This window comes from Montipora foliosa, chromosome 5 (assembly GCF_036669935.1).
Source record: "Montipora foliosa isolate CH-2021 chromosome 5, ASM3666993v2, whole genome shotgun sequence".
NCBI lineage: Eukaryota > Metazoa > Cnidaria > Anthozoa > Scleractinia > Acroporidae > Montipora > Montipora foliosa.
In genome coordinates this window covers 39,817,235-39,839,714 of record NC_090873.1, presented here as the reverse complement: position 1 = coordinate 39,839,714, position 22,480 = coordinate 39,817,235, and the positions used below count along the sequence as shown (strand labels likewise).

At 39.6% G+C, this 22,480-nt stretch overlaps 2 protein-coding genes across 2 annotated transcripts in view; both read right to left on the bottom strand.

Annotated features, from left to right (window-relative positions):
• The window catches only part of LOC138004171 (skeletal aspartic acid-rich protein 2-like), a 14,066-nt gene extending 11,406 nt beyond the window's left edge, over positions 1 to 2,660 (bottom strand). Inside the window, exon 1 of the mRNA XM_068850600.1 lies at positions 2,522 to 2,660. Coding sequence (XP_068706701.1) covers positions 2,522 to 2,600 — 79 coding nt within the window. The 5' untranslated portion in view covers positions 2,601 to 2,660. The remainder of the gene's footprint in view (positions 1 to 2,521) is intronic.
• The window catches only part of LOC138004164 (fibrillin-2-like), a 205,059-nt gene that overhangs the window by 167,263 nt on the left and 15,316 nt on the right, over positions 1 to 22,480 (bottom strand). The gene's annotated exons all lie outside the window — the stretch shown is intronic.

Genomic DNA, 22,480 nt, shown 5'->3' with positions numbered 1-22,480 from the left:
TTCCCAGCCCTGCGCCTGCGCTCTAATCCCTCCCGAAGTTAGCTCATAACAGATACCCACGTTCAACAAATAATGACAAATGTCGATGACAATAAGAGTGACAAATACTAGTAATTAAAACGATTGTTTAATTTAATTTGTCTCAAATCATGGCTTGTCAGTAGCATCTAAACTGATCTATACTCAATTATCTATAATGAATTATTTTTAAACAAGAAAAGCAACTGTAACCAATTTGTCCGCATTACATGATATTAAGCTGAAAAAAGCGGAGAAGGGCAGTACCACTGTCGTCCGTGAACAAAAGTGACAAAATAAAGGAGGGAGCAAACCTCCTTAACGACGAACAAAGCTACAGACGTCTCACAGAACCCATGGTGAAAGGTACTCACAACAAGGTCTTGCACCTTATAACTGACCTACACCGTGAAAACCACATTGATGATATGACCAAAAAATGGCTCTCACAACCACCCAACCCACCTAGAATACCACAGTTTCATACTCTAACTAAAATTCACCAACCAACCATAACAGCGAGACCAATCATCTCGGGCTGTGATGGACCTACAAAAATAATTTTATCTTTCGTTGACACATTGCTACAACCAATATCCCGATCACAGAAGTCATACCTTAAAGATGCAATTGATTTTATAAATTTCATTGAAGAAACAAAGGTGAATTACGAACATTTCTTGTATCAATGGACGTCGCAAGTCTCTACACAAACATATCTCAGGAAGGGGGAATTGATATAGTGTGCACAGCATACGACAACTTTCACAAAAATAACCCTCCGATTCCTACAAAATACTTGCGGGAAATGCTTAGACTCATCCTTAAAGAAAATTATTTCCAATTCAATGGAAGGCATTTCCTAAAAACCCATGGGACTGCTATGGGAACCAAGACAGCAGTTTATTTTGCCAATATTTTCATGGCTAAAAAAATTGAAACAGAAATTCTACGCAAAGTCGTCTCAAAACCTACAGTTTTGAAACGCTACATTGATGATGATGTCTTTTCCCTGTGGGACTTAAGTAAACCGAACATAGAGACCTTCATCGAACAAGCAAATTTACATCACCCTACGATTAAATTCACGGCAGAAATATCTGACACTGAAATTGTGTTTCTAGACACAATGGTATACAAAGGCACGAGATTCAAGGATCAATCAATCCTTCATGTAAACACACACTTAAACCAACGGAGACCTTCCAATATGCGCATTTCACCTCTTGTCACCCGCTAAGCGTGAAAAACGGATTCGTCAAAGACGAGGCCTTACGAATCCTTAGAAGAAACTCCTTAAAGGACACTTTCAAGGAAGACATTTCGAAATTTAAAAGACATTTGCGTGACAGAGGTAACCCACGCAATATGGTAGAAAAACTACTATCAGAAATCAAATTCACAAGGAGGGGCTCAGTACTTAAAGGAAAAAACAAAACACAAAAATATATTTTACCTTTTGTGACACAATACCAGCTATCAGTGTCAAACTTGAAAGAAGCTTTACTCACAAAATGGCATTTAATTCAAAATCAACCCCTATTTCAACAAATTTTTAAAGAACCACTTATCATTTCATGCAAAAGAGGAAAATCCTCCAAAGATCTGCTTGTGAGAGCAAAACTATAAAAGGTTCTATACATGTTCTCACACAGAAAGGGAATCAGTGTGGCTTGTCACGCCTTGCGTTTCTTATCTTCATACTCTATTAAGAAGTAACTTGAGCCAGCTAAATCGCTAAAAAAGTCCCTAAAAGTTGCTAAAATGATAAAAAAAAAAAACCATCACAATTTATGAATGGCACTTATAAGCCACCGTTAATTCCTCATATATTCAAAATTGACTCAATAGTTTTTTTTTTAATGCTTATACTTAGAATAATAGAAATAAAGTACGTTTATCTGCTCTCATCATCATCAACAACGGACGGATTTTCGTCATAATTTGCAGAGAGACGTTTTTTTAGTTTTCCCTAATTTTTGTCTGTTACATCTATGATTTTTATTTATTTATTTGTGTTTTTTTTATAGACGACTCATTTGTAGTCAGAACTTTTTTTATTACGAATTTCTGCAAAATCTAATGGCGGGTTTGCGTGAAATTTGGAATGTTGGTCTCAAATTCTCGACCTAATGGGCACCCGCATGGTTTTGCTGGCTTCCTCTGAAAGATTTTTACTTCTAAAACGTAATGGCAGCGAATTTACACCGCATTTCTAAGATCACCGCGAGAGGGAGAAAAAAAAAAAACGTATTTGCTATACTCGCCATATTTGTTTTGTTTTCAAAAACTCTGCGCCGTCCTTTAGATACCACTGACCGAGGAAATAGCTTGCTGTTTTTAGCCACCTTAAGCCGCGCAAAACGGGCAAAACGACAATGATAGAGAAGAACAGAAAAAAAAAAAAGAATAAAAAACAATAATAACTTTAAAGGAAAGGGAGAATGAACAGGGTAGAAGGAGAAAGGTAGAGCAAACGATACCGACCAAATTTAAAACTTACCATTCGGACAGGCAGAGATGACTTGTAGCGAAACGAAAGCTGAGATGATAATGAACTGCAGTATAGGAGGAGTTCCCATGGCTCATCCCTCACAGGCCAGTCGCAAAGACTATTTGTACAGGGTGTCTCGAAGTCTTACTAACAGCCCGAGATGCAGATGTCAAATTCTTGTATTGGACTAATCATCCGCAGCCACGAAAGAGTAGAGCTTGTCTTGGCGGCATCTTTTCATATATTAAAATTCAGTCCTAAACAAAAGACTTCATCTCGGGGCTCTGGGAAATCAATGTAAGGATTTGTAAGAGTTCATTAACTCAGAGCCTCGAGATGATGTTGACTTTTGTTTAGGACTGAATTTTGATATATCGAAAGTGGGCTATTACAGTATAGGGAATCCGGAAGGTTATAAAAATTCATCTTTGTAATATTAAAACAAACTCGCCTTTGAAAAGCTAATATGAATATATGGGGTAAAAGGCCTCAGAGACACGTCGCAAAAACATCGATCCCCTAATGCATAATGAATAAATCCTATTTTTGGATCCATAATCGACGGAATTTAATATAAAGCGCAACTTGTTTTGGGGAATGTGGCGAAGGTCAGTCAAGTTCAGTCTTTAATTGTCGGTAACTATTTTCTTTGCAAATGAAATTGTCTCTACAGACACAAAAAGACAGCTGTTAATGTTCAGCAATGTTATCATTCATCTCCAAGAAATTGATTTAAGCCCTTACAAGTCGGTGAAGGAAAACAGGAAGATCTTTCTGAATACTAAATATTCCCAATAACAATAACAAATCAGAGGGACGGAGTACTTTGTCTTTTCAGAATCTACATTTCAAATACTTGTTCAATTTACCAGCAGTCCTTCCTATAGAAGGTGAAAGTCATTGTTGTGAATATTGTCAACTAACTTTTTTAACTGCTAGGAGCTCAGTATTATTTTTTCAAACCAAGTTGACTCTATTGAAAGTTATAGACAGATTTTTTTTCCATGCAAGCCATCTTAATATTTTTGTCTGTGTTTTGACAATGAAAGGCGCAAGCTTTTATTCTTCTTTGTCATCGAATGTCTCACCCCATGCCGGAGGACATTTGGTATTTTACCACTCGAATAAAAATCATTTTTCACACGAGGCTGAACGTATTAGTTGCAAGTAACCAACCTGAACCATGTATGCTTTCGTTAGTCTAGGAGACTGCTACATCAGCGGTAAAATGAGAAAGTACGCCGTTCCCAAATTTTAAATGATGAATAATGAATGAACAATTCAGTGAAAAAATACAATAATTATTATTCATCATGGTTAGGTGCAATAACGATTTTCGTTTGTCTCACGAAGTGGTAACTTATGTGGAGGTGTGGTATCGAGTCGATGTTTATCGAGTCCTCTTTCCCTCGGTTCCCGGAAAATTTGAGCGATCCCAACAACTTATTAAGTAGATCAGCTGGCGAAGTTTTGATACATTAAGCATACTGCTAGTCTTCCTCAGGCGACGAAAAAACGCTGACCAATCACAACGGAGCAGTATAATGCTTTGTAGTTTAACTCCAGTCGTCAACAATTTAATATCAAATTATCTCCAGACTTAAGGGACGGCTATGGTGACAAAAATGGCGGTCGCTTTTGTCAGCATGTTCATGGCCGAAATCGAAACCAACCTACTGAACCAAAGTAGGATAAAGCCTATAGCATGGAGACGTTACCACATCGATGACGTTTTCTCCCTTTGGGACACGTAGATATATTCGCAAGCGAACACATATCATCAAACGATAAAATTCACAGCTGAGATCTCAGACATCGAAATCGGTTTTCTTGACGCAGTGGTTAACAAAGGAGTGAGATTCCAAACAGAATCGATCCTTTACATCAAAACCCACTATAACAGACTGAGACCTTCCAATACACCCACTATAAATCTTGTAACCCCTTAGGTGTTAAACGAGGTTTCATAAATAGTGAAGCTATCAGACTCTTACGTACAAACTCCTCAGAAACACATATCCAAGTGACCATCTCAAATTTTTCCTCAAACGCGACTCGAAGCTCGCGGTTATCCTAAAAATCCAATAGATGCCACATTATCTCAAGTAATTTTTTTTTTTCTGGGAGGCAATCGGCACTAAGAAAACAAATAAACAAACAAGACTCACGAGAAAATAACACCCTTTGTCACAACATATCCAGAAGTAAAAACCTTAATAACACAGATCTTTATTCAAGAACGGATAATCAGCCAATGCTGAAAAACATTTACAAAACCTACCAAATCAGAAAGAAGAGAAAAATGACTTAAAGTTCTACTCGTGAGAGAAAAACTTTGTAAACACATATTACAGCGTCACATAAAAAGTCTGAGCAGGTCTGTTATGATCTTTTCTCAAAACATCACACAATTCAAACAAAGATTATCCAGATAACCTTGTGAAATGTCCTTATCTGAAGTCAATTTTAGCAAAAGAATGTCGGCTCTAAAAAATAAACAAAAAGAGCGAAAAAGATTTTGCTTTTTCAGAATATCGCCCATCGGTGTCCAATCTCGAACAGATTTTAACCCAAAACTGGCATCTTATACAAAACCAGCCATTGCTTAGAAAAATCTTAAAAATCCTCCTCTTTTGGCGTGTTAAAAAAGAGAGCTGGAGGGATGGTTGGCACAGGAAGCAAATAACGCTTAGCGAAGCAACGCAGGGAATTGCGAGGGGCGCTGTAAATTTACATCGCCCCTCCCAATTCTCCGCGCGGCTTCCCCGTCCGTTATTTGCCTCTTACGCCAACGATACTATTTTAATCTTGACCAAAAGGAGTCGTGTTTTACCTGATATCTACGCCTTGAACCTTAGATGAGATCAAGGGAAGTGACTCGTGATGACTGCCGTTTTACGACACCGGAAGTGTTTGCAGACAGAAGTCAGTTTTGTCGCTAGCCGGTTTTCTCTGAGACTAGAATTTACGGACTTGCAAAAACGTATTTCTGCGATATATTAAAACAATGATTTGTTAACAGCATAACTTGACCCTATTTCAGTCAATCGCTTAGTTCTTGATTAAGGATATCTGATACATTTGAAGGCTGATCTTGGCTTGCTCATTTGACGGTTGCCGGTACAAATATTGCGTTTTTTGGTATTAACCACAAAACGCCACCTAATCAGCTTATGGTTTCCGTCAAAATGCGATAGAGCAAGAGGACGAGACACAGAATAAACACGTCGATGAAAAGCTCTGCATCTGCGAACAGTTATTCCGATTGGGTCAACTCTTTGCAGAGGTTGCCTCAGTCTTTCTCTGGATCCTTTTATGTTACGAGATGCAAGGAAACCAGCCAGATTCTTTGATCCACAGTTAGGATGAAAGAACTTGATGTCTCTAACCTGTAATTGTGGCCATCCAACTCCTCATCCGTCATGGTGGAGAATGGACTTGGTGAGATGCCATATTCAGCAAGACGCCGCTCAATGGTTCTCGAGGATACGTGAAGTAACCTGACAATCTGTGGAACTGTAAATCTTAAGTCTATGAGGAACTGTAACTGGTCTACGCTAATTTCATAAGAAGGACGTCCTGGCGTATTGCTATTGACTTGAGGAGTTCGTACTGAGGATGAGCTCAAGTTTTCTAAATACGTCTTGCAGCTGAAATGTCTCCATAAATATCCTCAGGCAACCGTACAACAGAATCCAACATTAAGAGGAACGATAACTTGGTCGATTTTCTCTAAAGCCTCCGAGGGGTCCGTTGATACGCTGCTGCTGTTTCGTAATTCTCTTTCAACAAGCTGGCGAAGAGTTGCCACAGAGTCGGCCATTTTGGATGTAAACACAGGTTCCCAATCTTCCTCGGTTAAGTCAACCGAAAGTTGTTCCCAGACCGCTGGATATCGGAGGCACCATTTACGAAAACAGCGGCACCATTTTCAAAATTAGAAGCATCATTTACTAAAATAGAGGCACCATAAACAAAAACAGAGGCACTACTTTCAAAATTAGAGGCACCATTTACGAAAACAAAGGCACCATTTATGAAAATAACAGAGGCTGAATTTTGGTGGTAATGGCACCCCATACATACGTCCGTAAGTACGTTCAACTTGTCATGTAGGCAGTACGCGTTTTAGTAAAACAAGCAACAATTTTGAAGACAACCAAAAAACCGAAAAAAAGCCAATCTAAGTATTTTTTAATATTTCATACGAGGAAAGAAGAGGAAGACAGTATCTCCTCGTCGACGTGGCATACTGCGCGTGTCTCACAAGGCGTCCAGCCGATGGTTCGTTCTGTGACGTTGCTTCGCAACCCGTCGCTCATACAGTATCATCAGCAGGAAGGCGGGAAAACTGTTGTGCACGTGGAAAGTATCAATTTTGGCTTCAGTGATCTTGCTAATGCCAGAGACGACGTATTCGTACAGCGTAAAGAACCAACGCAAAAAGCTAACCAGGTACTTCCTCCTATCCATCCGGTTCGCTTTCATTCTATTACGCTTATATCTATTCGTTGCACTGTTAGTTTCTGTTCACGGCACTAAAACCTTTATTAGCCATAGCGTGGAAATTCTAGCAACGTGTACCGCTTTACAACTTAAACATCTTCAGTTCAGTTAGGTTAAAAAAAAAAGAAAAAACGTGGACGCATTATCTTTAATTAAATAAACTTGGATTTCCCGTTTATAATCGATTCTTTCAAGCAAGAGATAAAATAAACTAATGTATGCCTTGTCGTCCCTTGAAGTTCATGGCCAAATGGGCAGTACTCCCAAAATGATTCTGAAAGCACAGCTCCATGTGCCAGCCAAATGATGATCATGACAAGTAAAGAATTTTTAGACGTAAAAGGCACTTTTTTCAAGGAAAATATTCCAATTATATCTAATATTGTTTAGGATAAAGAGAATGAATGGAGTAACGTTTTGAAAAGGGACATACTCTCGTAATAGGTCCCAAAAGAACACGGGTTGAAGTTTTTCAGAAAAGAATTTCTATTTGGAATGGACCGAAAACTGGAGTATACTCTTTAGTTTGTCTTCACTGATCCTGCATGACTGGCAGAATTTTCGAACTTTATTCAAGCTCAATTTTCACGTGTGTGATTGTTCAAGGATAAAGTGAGGTCATGGATCAAGAAAGAACGTTGCATGGAAAAAGCTTGCAATATTAATCCACCATTTTACACTTGAATGCTTCGTTACTTGGCCTTTAAATGAAAATGACTATTCCATGGGCCATGTTGCTCTAAGGGCCTGATTATATGGTGAGTTTTAGTCCAGACTGAAATTTCACTCTGCCCACCGGGCTGAAATTTTGTTGCGATTAAATGCTCAATTTCAGCCCGGGCCAGGGCGCAAAACACAAATTTCGATGGGAAAATTTAATGAGAGTCAAGAACACGACCAAATGCGCATGCTCACATTCATATTTCAGCCCGTTTGCCCGGACTGAAAACCGTAGTCCAGGCTGGGATTTTCAGCCCCGGTTGAAACGGTTACCTTTTCCATGTAATCGCCACTTTCATTTTAAGAGGATTTCTTTCAGAACCCTGAAATTCACCATGTAATCAGGCCCTCAAGTGGAATAAAGTGATTAGAAATCGCTGGCCCGGTTAACCGGGCTGTCCCGGTCAACGCAATTACACGGAAAATTTCCGCCCGGTTAGCCGGGGCTGGCCCGCTAATCATGTAATCACAAACTTGAGTTTTGTTGTCTTTTCTCAGGGTGCGTTTTTTTGGGAAAACCCAAAAACGGATCTGTTGGAAAAATATGCCTGCTAAGGTACAAATCGATTACAGAGGGTATTTTTGCAGTTTTCTTTTTAGCTGCAGAAAAGGTGCTAACAATATTATTGCTATCAAGAAAATTTTAGTGTAATTTTCTGGTGTCAAATTTGAAGGAAAGCTAACTATTTTCCACTTATTACAATACAATACAATACATACTTAATTGACCGCTCCCCATAGGGGCTTTTCAGGGCCAATGAAACAATCAACGAAACAACAGAACACAACAACAACAACTGTTAAGAATCCCAACTGGCCGGAGGCAAACCAGTTGGCTATTTACAAGTGCAGCTGGGAGAACCAGGGACTACCAGGATCAAATTCGACGAGTGGTTAGAGCGGGTCTTGAACCCGGGATCTCCGGATCTCAAGGCAAGCGCCCTAACCACTGGGCCACACTGCCTCCTCGTGTCATCATCCATCGTACGGTAAAAAATAGCGCGAGAAAAACATTTGAACTAAACTGTCGTGTACGGTAGCTGTTGTGTGTTATTTTTGCATGGAAAACGGCTTGTCATAAAAGTATTTTTCAAATCCTTCCTCCCAAAAACGCTGAATTGGTGAATATCAAAAATCCGTATTTAGATTTGATCCGAAGTATCCTCTTCGAGTGTGGATACTTTGGATTCATGATGCGTTTTTGGATTTCGCCAAACAAACGCAAAATCCGTTTGATTCCTAAATAAACGCACTCTCAGACTTGCCGGGATCTCGGCTAAACGAGCCTGCCCGGCTTATGTAGTTGGTCCCATAGGCTGTTTGATTCAGGAACGTTTCAAATAACACGGTATATATTTTCCCTCAAAGATGAGAGGATTTGTATTTCTTATATTTATTTGCAGACCGTAAATCGCTTCTCATTTAGTGGTCGTTACGACTAGAAAAATTTCTTCCATCTTTCTTTCATACAACAATTAATTACCTTGGAAATATGGACATAATTGCATCACAATTGTAACAAGATGTTCATAGCCTAAGTAGCTGACAGGATTGTTGGCCGCACGGAGAATTGGGAGGGGTGCTGTCAAATCCAGCCTGCCGGGAAAAATGGGTTTTAATACCGACCACTTTGAAATCCAATTAAGAACAGCCAATTAGAGTAATGCTGTAATACGAAACCAATTGTATATTACAAGTGTCAACTGGGCGCAAAACTGAATAGCAGCATGGAGGGCGGATTAGCAAAGAAATATTTTATTTCGAAAGCTAGCATGAAAAGTAGCCAAAGAAGAAAGCCAAAAAAGAAAACGAAGCGAGACGGGATGACTGCGTCAAGTAAATCGTCGAACGATTGCTGTAGATTATGTGCATGTTATCTGAAATTGTAATTCGAAGATTATTCAAACATCCTTTTGGTCGGAAATGCAGAGTTTTCGCGACTCTTCAAAGGGAGAACCCTCCCCAAAAAAGGAACGATTTCTTTCAAGCAAAGTTCCAGTTGCTAAAAAATAGCAAATAAAAGTTGCTTAATTGATGCTCTAATTTGTATGAATTGAACATTGTAGATTTTGTCTATGCAAAAAAACGCTTGGAAAAAGGCCTAGAATTAGAAAAATGGGTAGTTTTCTCAGTGTCGAAACTGCGGAGTTTTTATGTGTCTGCAAAGGGGGGACCAGGGAAGACGTTGGAAAATGAAGCTTGAGAAAAAAACCTAGAATTAGAAAAATGGCCAGTTTTCGAAGTGTCGAAAATGATAAATTAACGCGACTCAGCAAATGGGGAACCAGGCAAAACGATGAAATATGGCTGATGTTTCAGGCAAACTTCCAGAGGCTAAAACAGAAAATACAGAAATACAAGTTTTCTAAAGCCCTAGTTTGAATGGATAGAACCCTTAGGTATTCTAGATTTTGTTTGTGCAAAATATCACATTTAAAAAGGCCTAGAATTAGATAATTGGCTTGACTGTGTTTTCTAATGGAGTCAAAAATGTGGAAATGCCGCCGTTTCGATTCCGGGACAACTACCCTAAAAGGCCTTTTAGTCAGGGCGCGTCTCAAATTTGCTTTATTTTGAGGATGGAAGGGTTAGGAAAGAAAAAGTGGGTGTGGGGTCTGGTAAAATAACAACATTGAATTAATCAGACGGTGAACATTTTTCAGCTATTAGAAAAAGTAAGTCTTTCAAGTCTCAAATATTTCCTCCACAAATTGTGTTCTGTGTTTAAGTGTTTTTTGGGTCTACGCGTTATTGGTAAAACTTATAATTGTCACATTGAACACTTCTTTCTTATAGTTTTTAACATTTGAATCTCTTTTGTGGTCATTATAAAGAGGGGGCTGATCTATATACATTAACAAAAATGTCCGTTCTTTTTTGGAGAGCTTGCCTTCATATCAAACTTTGGGTTCAGTGAATTTTGGTTAGACAATAGCACAGCTTAACACTCCTTTTATGGTCATTTCTTTTTTTTTTTTTTTTTTCACCTTAGAGGCTCTTTTGTTACTAAAACAAAAGATTTTCAGATTTGATTCGTAGCTAATTGCCGAACGCGAAATTTAAAATCTTCGTTGGATGTCGGATGAGACAAAATCTACGCAACTAAGGGTACGGTTGGGAATTTGCTGTATAGTGAGGCCTGGGGACGGAGGGGAAGATTTGTTTCCCAACACGGAATTCACAGGCGGACGGAAGAGGGGTTTATTACTTTTACACAACTGAAGTCAAATACCATTCTGAAAAGCACAAAACAATAACCAAGAGTATCAGTAAGTGACAAAAAAGAAGCAGTGAAATGAAGCAAAGTTCGTTTTTCGTGATGATTGATTGTGAGTTGCTCAATGTGAAATTTCGTACAGCTTTCTTTGGATCTCTTTACGCGTAGAGGTCTAGACATGAAAACTCTGCACAGACCAATAATGTTACATTTAATCACGGACTTAAAGGGGATGACTCTTAACTACCAAACGTTTGCTAGGGACTCCTTCAAATAGTCATTTCTTGAGTCCCTTTAACTCTACAGTTACCTTTTTTTTTCTAGGTGTGTCCTATTTAACATTTCTTTGTCTGGTTTGACTCTCAACCATATTTGGTAAATCACGTGACCAAAACAGAAAATGCCTAAAAACTCAGCGAGTTAACTATATTTTTTTCAAAAAAAATTAATTCAACAGTTCGAGAACAGTCTAACACAAAATTTGTTGGATGGATTTTTAAAAAGGTTATTTCTCCAAAAAAATTATGACGTCATAAGGCCCTCCTTTGATATCGGTTCTATTTTTTGTCCAAATAAAAAATTCCATGCTAAAGTTTACGAAAAATGATAAGAGGTTTCCATCCGGAGAAAAAACCGCCCCTTCCTTTGGTTCCTTGAGAATTTTTACATGTTTTTCACTGAAACGCACGACAGACGACTTGGACTAGTTGTGCATGCGCATTCTGATTGAAGTGATGTCAGATTTCCATTGAAAAAGTTACTGCATAGAACCATCCATGCAAACTTTTTTACAAAAAAAGAAGCTTTCCTAGCAACCATTGTCTTTCTGTAGTTAAGCGCCTTCCCTCCCTTAACCAACGAGTGCGATTCTGGCTTAGAGTGACATTACGACGTGCTGATACTAAAGCAGCGTTTCAAAAAACTCAAGGGCGATTCTAATGGCGCTGTGAGCGATTATCTTCAAAATGGATCAGGAAAATAAAGAAACGTTGTGAATAGGACGCGCGAATTGCGACAGGAAAGGTTCCAACCCCTAGTTACAGCTCTTATGTTCTCTCTTAAATCTACAATCCAGGACAAACATCTCTGAGGTTTTTCTCAAGTTTCGTCCTTTTGAACAATAACTACAGCTGAGATCCCTTCTTCCCCAAAGAAAATTGTCCACATTTGTAGCTACCGGAAAATTTGCATGGATCTCACGAGCAGGAATGCATACTAATGAGTAATCCTTCTGGTCCACTCGTAAGTCCTTTGGTACGACTTTCTGCTTTGGTTGGAAAGTTATACAGCCCACGAACTTTTCCTTTAAGACGCGCTATAGCCCAGAGATAAAGTTCAATAAGGGAAGACCTATTGTCTCTACCACTAAACGTGCGATGTGGCATGTGACCACCTGGAAAAAGGGGTTCGAGTCCAGAAACCTCAGGCTAGACAACATTTAATTTGTCTTTAATCAAACTGATTTCGATTTGCAAGCGTGCCAACATAGTGCTTGATTTTCTTAGCTAGTAGCATACAAATATTGTCCTTGTACAACGTTGAGACATGCATTTCCAGAGACCTACCAAAAATTCCATGAAAAATATGTCGATGTTGACGAGTTACAACGGTTGAAATCTAATCTCGTCAATTCGAAAATCTAAAAAAAAAAACGCTGTTGACCGTTGTCGACCGTTGAGAAATCTCCACCGAAACCAAAATTCATTATTTCATTTTAGAAAAGGAGTGCTTTGCTTTTACTTAAAGTGCTGTGTCATGGCGGTGCAGTTGATTTGAACTGCTTGGCTGGACAGTTTTCAAAACCTCCTATTGCAATCCAGTTTAAAACTCTTTTATTTTGCCCGCCCTGCCTCATCTTGTATTTGTTATTTCTTTTTAAAATCCCTCCTTCGTCCTTTCAGTGCTCATCTTGGCTGGTCTTTCATATACCGGACACGAAATAGTTAATGTCTCTGAAACAAAAGAACAAAGCGAACATAACAATACCTAATTTAGCAAGGCCTAATCGGAATAAATATGGTTCTTTGGTCCTCCGCAATTTTATGAAAGTCTACCCCGCATTTAGGTTGGGTTTTGTTATCCTTGCGGTGGGTTTTGTCATAGCCTTTGGGCTTGCTCAGGCAGCTGGGCGTGCTGAAGTGCTTGTCTTGATAGAGGTGCTTGGTGTACTTGAAATGTCATGACCATGCGTGGAAGAATCTCCTGAGTACCATAAAATGAAAAGGTTAAACAAATGAAGTGAAATTTATTATTTTCACTCTATAGTCACTAAAACCTCCAAATGCAATCCAGTTTAACCTTCTTTAATTTAGCCAGTGTTGCCTCCTTCTGTTTCGGCTGCGTCTTTTTTAACCGGTTGGCCTACTTGAGAAGATGGGTGTGCTGATGTGCTTGTCTTGATTGAGGTGCTTGGCGTACTTGAAATGTCAAGACCATGCGTAGAAGAATCTCCTGAGTACCATAAAGTAAAAAGGTTAAACAAATGAAGTGAAAAAGCATACGCAAATGGCCAATAACAATCAATGTGCTCATTAAAAAAAAGAGCGAAGGTCAGTTGTGTTTTCCATGACATCTTTGCAATTGTTCAGTTTGAATTTATGTGCATGTAACGAACATTTAATCTAAAAAGAATCATTGAATTGATAGTTATATATACGGATCATCTTGTAAAAGTTTACTGCACATGGATGACGGGTGATGTTTGAAACATCGATGCGAAACAATAGACAATTTTACACTTCTGTGTTCAGTTACCAGGCCATGTTTTTATACTTCTTAATATGTAAATGAAACTCCGTTAGATCTGGAAAGAAGCAGACTAACAACAATTTTTATAAAAGTGACGACACATTTGAAATTAAATTTGCAAGACATGTTTCGGTCGTGAAACGACCATCTTCAGTTGAAAGTAGAATTAACTTGAAGTTACATTTGAATTTATAATATGCTAAACAAAGATAAATAACAACGTGAAATAAATTGGGAATCTAACAAAATAGCCAAAGGTAATAAAAAAGAGTGTACAAAAAAACATGTTGATTAGAACGAGAGAGTTAAATTAACATGATATAATTGCTTGTTTAAAGAAGGTTGCTCCCAGGAAATATGTAACGTTTCTTTTATCTTGACCTAGAATTTTGTGGTCGCACGGTCTATAACTTCAAAACATTCCGCAGAGCAGGAGTTACGGCATGCCTCGGATTGTTGAAGGTGTTTAAAGTTATGTGAAGTCCTGTCCCTGTTTAAGTGTTCGCGAATACGTGTCGAGAGGTGTCGGCTAGTTTCGCCGACATAGCAAGAATTACAGCTGTAATTCATGTTCCATTGTACACTCTTTTTTGTTACCTTTGGCTATTTTGTTAGATTCCCAATTTATTTCACGTTGTTATTTATCTTTGTTTAGCATATTATAAATTCAAATGTAACTTCAAATTAATTCTACTTTCAACTGAAGATGGTCGTTGCACGACTGAAACATGTCTTGCAAATTTAATCGGCCATTTCCGAGTTCATGTCTGCCTCCTCTTCAAAGCGAGTCTACGTGCGAAGTTTTTGTGATGGTAATTAGTTCTACTTTACATAGGAATGAAACCTAATTTTCATAACAAAAACTTCGCACTTAGACTCGCCTTGAAGAGGAGGTAGACATGAACTCGGAAATGGCCTATTTCAAATGTGTCGTCACTTTTATGAAAATCCGTTAGTATTACAACAACATAATTTCCATAAGAAAAGGAATGAGGTTTGTATCAGAGCAAGGTCAAATTCAGCCTCGCTTTCATTCATAGGCCTGGTAAATGAGCTCAGAACTGTAAAGGGAGGCCACATGGCTTCAATGATAAATAGATGGTTGCTCGGATTATGGGGTTTCTTACTTAGCTTTATTTTCTTTATTTTAAGCTGATTTTCGAAATCTTTTAATTTTTGAATGGTGGAAGGGCCTGTAATTGCATTCTTTCTCCCTAGCATTTGGATGAAACCACCAATGCGAGCGAGTGTTTCACGTATCTTCCGGGATTTTCTTGGTTTTCACATGACGTCACAGCCGCCATGTTGGAGCCCCCAAGCAATGAAACAGCGGCCATGTTGGAGTCCAGATCCAACCTCCAGGAATTGAAGTTTACTCTTACGCAAATTTCTCTCCGGGTATTCCGGTTTTTCCCTCCCCTCAAAAACCAACAGTTGATTTGATTTGCGTTGATTTGTTAATTTCAACTTACAGCGTCCCCAATCAGTGCTCCAGTAGCCCGCGTAGCTGGCGATTCTTTTTCGAGCGCGAGAGATTTCCAGCGGTGCAAGAAGGCTGGGGAGGGGGAAACGAAGAACTTCTCGCGGCTTCGCTGCTCGAGTTCAGCTTTTGCGTTCCGCAACAACAGAACCGCCAGCTACGGAGGCTAGTGCTCCAGCGCTAGACGATTAGACACTTAAATGAAGTTCCTTTCCTTTTCTTTACTGATAAGTTAGTGGTATACATAGGTCCTCATCCAAGACAAGACAGGTGTGGAACCCACACGGAAAATTCATTTGCGGTTGCTTGCGAAGTGCACTGTGACTGCAAATTAGTAGAAAAATTCCTTGAAATTTTTGAACAACCAATGAGCTGAACTCTCGGAACCGTTGGCCTTTTCAACCCGCATGTCCAATATACATGAACTGAGTCGGGTCGTCAATTGCTGTTGACGGCCCGACTCACCGGATGTCGGGTCGTGAAGTTTAAAAAGGAAGTAAGCTTTACTGCCGGAAGTCGAACTGCCTGGGGCAGCTTCAAATATCTCGACAGATCGTGACGATCCGATCAGTTCGTGACGACCCGTCATTTGAAAAGTCGACGCGACTATTGGAAGTGTCAGGTGGTGAGTGAAAAAAAAACTTCGATGAGCAAAGGAGACTGTGCTGCTCAAAACTGTTGTATATTTCGTTCTCAAAGAGTAGCGAATACAATAACGATATACGCATAGACAATTATAAACATAAAAATTGCTACGCTATACGCTTTATCACAAAAACCATTAACCTGCAGTAACCAAGCCAAGTCATCTACCTAGCCGCATTTTTGGAGACAATGTTAGTGTCCAATCCAGAGTCCAACAGTGTAAGGCCTCGCCGACAAAGTTACTAATTCTGTCCATGACCTTAATTAATTTTTCGTACATGGTATAAACCACTCCTGGGCCTCATCAACTTGCATTTCTGGTGAACATCATTTCCTTGGATGTTTCTGATTGATGCAGTTGAGTAGTGGTGCATCTGGACTCAAACTTTTGTATATTTTGCTAATCATCTCCTTATGTAGAGACTGGTAGTGGTTTTTTCTACGATTGCCACAGGTTGAGCCATGTATGTGGAATGCGACGTAAGGCATTTGCGACATCGCCAATGTAGCTTAAGAACCCCTCCTGAGGCCTCAAGCACAGGAACAGGCGTACCATTATCTTCCATATCGTTTACGCAACAGGCTACTCTTTGGAAAAGCCTTTTTTTTAATCTGCCTTCCAAATTTATTAAGGAACAAAACACAAATGGCAATGACAAACACGAGAACGAAGCGCATTCTTTAAATAATATTCTACTTGACGTTTTGTGTGATGCAATATACATCTTAAAAGTGATCGTTAGATAAGTAACTTATCAATTACATCAAGTGAAGCTATGATCTTCGCAGTTATGAACGCAATTTTTACAATTGCGTAGAGAAGCCTGAAAAATTCAGGACTTCAACGGGGTTTGAACCCGTGACCTCGCGATTCCGGTGCGACGCTCTAACCAACTGAGCTATGAATCCACTGATGTGGGGAGCTGGTCGTTGAAGTCCTGAATTTTTCAGGCTTCTCTAAGCAATTGTAAAAATTGCGTTCATAACTGCGAAGATCATAGCTTCACTTGATTTCATATCCGCAGTTCATATGATTCATTTCATATACCATTTCATCATTATCAATTACAAAGAAACATGTGACCAGGGGAAAGCCATAACTTTCTTACACAATCTTTATTCCTTTGGTCTTGAAGTATTGTCTTGATGTTTTGGAGTTTTGTTATAGTGTACTGTGGCAATATAATTATGTGGTGTGGTTTTATTTTGTGGTGAGCTTTTGTCAATATGTGACGAGATTTGTTGGTTACCTGTTATGTTTCCATCATGATGTGTTGGAGTCTTTTGACGTGCTGTGTTTATAATCACATAAGGGGCGAAACAGGATGTCATAAAAGAACCTCACCACATAAAATGTAAACACAGCACGTCAAAAGAAGACCTCAACACGTCATGATGGAAAGACAACACGTAACCATCAAACCTCGTCGCATAATGACAAAACCACACCACAAGACGAAACTTCAAGACCAAAGGAATAAAGAATATTTAAGAAGGTTATGGCTTTCCATGGTGACAGACAAGAAAATGCACCTTAAGAGGGTGGAAGAAGCTCAGTTGTGACAACAGGCAGGGGCGGATTCATACTGATTTCCACTGTTTTACGGAAATCGGTGAGAAAGACGGGAAAGGGGACTTTGCATGGAAAGTTAAAATCCCAAAAATTTCCGGGGAAGCATGAACCAAGACTCCCTAGAAAAGTTTCCTTTGTTTTGGAAACCGATCATTGTTTATCCTAGACCCGCCCTAACAGAGAAAAAAGAACCACCCTTGGCAAGGAAATCTCACAATTTCACACCGAGAGGGGTCAAGGAAAATGATGTGTTCCATTTACTGAAGTTTACGAGGGCTAGCAATCAATTGCATTTTAACAGAGCCAAATACTTTCCGGGTTGACCTCATTTTTCGCTCGTTTGAACATTACAAATCATTAGTCCATGCAAAAGCAAGGTACACTTCAAATGCGGGCCTAAGTAGCGAGGTCGAGCAAAGAAGAAGTCAACGAGAATTAGAGGGTCACTTTTAAATATAACTTAATGCCATCGCAATCAATCTCTATCACAAGCCACGTTGTACAATGTAAGCAAAGAACTCAATTGCCTGATTAGGAAGAACGACGTTGAATCAACAAAGACGGAGAAAAGGAAAGGAAAGGAAGGAAAGGAACTTTATTAAAGTGCCTAGTCGCTTTAGCGCTGGAGCACTAAATTGAGGACACTGTAAACTGAAATTAATAATCAAGGCGTAAATAAAGTCAAATGTTGGTTTTTGAAGAGGGGGAAAAACCGGAGTACCCTGAGAAAAACCCCTTCGGTGCAGAAAAGAGAAACAACAAACTCAACCAACATATGCCGTCATGTCTGGAATCGACCCCGGATCACATTGGTGGGAGGTGAGCCATCTCACCACTGCACTCCAATGAATGAAAGATTCACTGTCGCTTGCTCGTGTTCTCTACAAAAACGTAAATTGGTAAATTCGATTGTCTTTTCGCATTTGTCAGGAGGTGAATATTTTGAATATAAGAAACACATGCAGAGCGTTTAGAGTTATTGTTCTTGACCACTACTGTTACGTAGCCTTTCCAGTTGAAGTCGTCTTTGTTTAGACTCTATAGCGTTGTAGTTTAAAGGGTTTGAACTAAACTGACCTGATATGCTTGCTTCAGTAAGACGTATTGTTTCACTCTCACCTCCGCTCGGTGAGGTCTTGAATTGCTCTTTTATCTTCTGTATTTGTTCCTGGGTCAATGGACAATTGTATATCCGCAGCTGTGTGATTCTACCTTTGAAATTGTGGCTTGTTATTTTAAGCTGGTATTGTGTCCCCAGTTCAAAATCTTTTCCAATGTTTTCCGTCTCAGTCGCGGTTCCATCAACCCAGAACTTGGCTTCGCCAGACGAACGATTATAAGTCGTTCCAAGAAATCTCCAGCCTTTAACTGTGTGACTGTCATACCCTGAAATCAGCTCGGTGGCACTCTTATCACCATGTCTGATTCTCACTTTGAGCTTTTCAGATTTACGATAATAACATATTTCCAGCCCCTTCGTTGATCCATTCTTGTACATTATATGATAACGGCCCTCTTGATTGCTGGCAACTTCCAAGTGATACAACCAATACAGAATTGTCACTGAATAGCGCATGTCTAAATATCCGCCAGGGTTGTTAGAAAACTTGATTACACTTGTGTTATGCTGAAATTCGTAGGAGCCTCCTTTTCTACCGTCAGGGCCATTTGCAAGGATCACGTTTCTTGAGAATCCTGGGGAAACACGGTTGTTGATTTCCGAGGTATTAAACGTAGCGTTGAGTGGGAACCAGGCCATTCGATTTTGAACTGGATAAATACATATACAAAATAGAGAAATTGCGTAAAGAAACGATCAAAATGATTTTTCTTCTTTTGGTGTCCATCCGGATGACTGAAGAGGATATACTGCAGCCGGACGACAGACACCACCACCACCACCACCACCACCACCAACAATACCATAGTATGATTGGATTGATTACATCCCTAACATATTAGGCGCGCTATTTTTTGGTCAATTGGGTTAACGGTATTCTGAAGAACGGTCGGCCGTTTTCACATACGAAGACGAACACTGATATCGTCTGTAGAACGGACAATTCGTTGTATGGTTTGGTCGACTACTGTGAACTGAATTCAGGTACACCAATTTCGTTAGTGTTGTACACCGTAAATTGATAAGACGGACAATGGAGCGACAAACCGGATAAGTAAGTTTGAACGCATGAAGCTTGGCACTAGGTACTAGTATGGCTTGGCTACCTCACCTCGAGCCAACCTTCTTTCTTTCTGCCATATTGAAAACTTCTAATAAACCATCGCTTCCATTGCTTGTTCTATTTTCAATGTCAAGTCAAGTCCATTTGTTCTTTAAGGTGGGCAGAGACGAGGGGTCATGTTGCAGGGACATGTTGCAGCGACAAGTCCCCTTATGTGAACTGATACTTTTAATATATAGATTTAGACAAGCCTAAAAAGTTTCGAATTGTCCGCGTTTTGATGTTTCCTGTTGCTGCTTTAATAATTAACACATTTTCTTTGCTTTCTTCGGCAGAAGAATTCATTTCCTAACTAGTGAATTCCATGGTTTACGCTAAAAACCGATATCGCATGAGCAATGAGTGTGATATCGGTTTTTCGAGTGAAATTTACTTTGGAATTCACCAGTTTGGCAATGAATCTTTGTTGAACCGCACGAGTTTTAAAAGAAAACAAGCACACCCTCAGTGAGCGAATTGAACGGAAGAGTTAACCGCAATACCAGGTGAATAGGAATCATGCCACCACGCTAAACTTAGAAACCATAAAAAACTTTGTCAGCTTAAGGTCAAGAAAATAGTTTTACTGGTGTAGTTTATTCCACTTTATCTCTGAAAACGAGATCATTCACATTTTGATTTATTTCATTGAAACACGCCAGCTTGGATTGGAAAAAGAATCGGCAAAATACGGCAATGCAACCAAGGGCCTCTTTACACGAGCCCGGGTTGGACACCGAACCGGGTCAGTTCAGCGTCGAATATTACGTTTACATGAGCCCGGGCTGGGTGAGGGTTGGGTCATTCTCGGCTGACCCGGGTCAGTTCCCTTTCGCTGGGTTGAAAGGGCTGGTGACTACTTGTCAGTGAGGAAAATGGCGGACGAACCATGCAATCATAACAATCATCAATTTGTGTTATCGTCATCAGTCATTTTGCTACAGGCTGCGCATGGGCGAGAATGCTGAACCGCAAAAAAAGTGTTGTTCAAACAATCCCGGGTCAGATACGCCAGTGTTTACATGAAGAAATTGAAGAAATTTCAACTCTTCTAGCCGGGTCAACCCGAGTCTTGAGAAGGGTTACCCGGCAAGGGGGGCTGACCCGGTTTGACTACTGTTTTCATGTAAACGCTTATAAACATTTGACTGCAAATGGGTTACCCGCCGCGGTGATTCAACCCGGGGTAAAAAGCAACCCGGGCTCGTGTAAAGAGGACCCAAGAAAGGACGAAATTCAAAAAAAATCCGCTTGAAGACTAAATTACCTTTAGGTGCTTAAAAGAAACTTCTGAAAACACAAGCTTGTGAAATTTCCCCCTAATTTTACGAGAACTCATTTCGATTACGTGTTTATAATATAAGGGCAAAAATTTCTTGTCACTGTCGAGGCACATCGAAAACCAGTTGGCCAAACGGATTAAAAAAGCAATTGTTCGCTCACATTTAAAAGCAAAACAAACAAACAGTTCAACTTTATCTTTGTGTCCAAAATAGTACAGATAATTGTTATTTAATTCCAGTTATCAATAAAAATTCAAGTTTCATTCCTGATAAAAGGGAAAACCGATTAAACCACTTTTTAAAAATACGCATCCACTTTAAATAACGCAACCGTAAAAATAACAAACGGTTTAGTGCCCAAGGAAAGAATTTGTGGAGTAACTTCTTCCAACAAGTATGAGCTATTACCGGTATTCTGTTTTGTCGTAGTCTTTCTCTTTCACTCTTCTTTCGTTTCTGTTCTAGTCATAGATCCTCCAGGCATCATGTAACCTTATAAGAGCTTCTAAATATATGCCGAAAATTGCTATACAGAGAAAAAAGAAGCTCTAAGCAAATTAAAAACAAACACTCAGCTTTAAGTTTATATCCCTCCGATGCTTGACTTGAGTAACTGCCTAGCCGCCCGTGTGGACCACAGCTATCATGATATGTCAAACTGGATTGAAACCAGCGAAAAGGCAGAAAGAAAACATTTTCTAAACCGTTTTCCACCTGAACACAAAAGGTGTTGACTGACTGTGTAAGAACTATAGTTGACGTAGCATCGCCGTGTAGCCGCGTCGAGCCACAGAAAGCGCGCGAAAAATGAAGCCTCGCTTATTTTGAGGTGAGTTAACCTAGGTTGAGCCTGCACTTCAATCGAGAACCAGTACCTGGCCAGCGGTCAACTTAAAAAAAGCTGACCTCGGTGAGCTCTAAGCTTGAGCCCGCGATATGGTCACCTAATACTGGTCAGCGGATACCTTGTTTCGAAAGGTGTTAATTGATCAAAACATGGATGTTTAATTTCAAAGATCAGGAGCCCATGAGTGGGAGCTTGCCTCTCTCATATACCTCCTTATGAGTCAACCTTATCTTTCTTTTTTAGAACGCCACGAATTCCTCGGCTCTACATACACTGTTTTAAAAGGCCAATCAGAGTAAATTCATTGTCTAACGAGCACAAATAAAGCAGTAAAACTGTATTAGAATCGTACAAATTTATGTAAATTTATGTAAATGCGAGTCTCCTGCTCAAGGGTTCGTTCTAAAAATAGAAAAATACGCGCAAAGGTTGACTCAAAGATCTACTGCACATGGAGGCTCCTAGTAATGGACTCCTGCAAAGATGTTTGCTGTAAACTGGCTTGATAGTGGTCACATTGGCATACATGGAGGGGTAGACGTACGTACTTACGGACGGTCATGACGTCATGTCTATAAAACCAAATTTTCTCGCATCGATGGGTTACAATATTTTCTTAACTATGGTGCTCCGCGCGCGCGCCTTTGGTCAATTCATGTCCTCCTATCAAAATCGAACTCTTCCTCCCAAGTTAGTTGGCAAATTCTCTCTAAACAGTCAAATTCAC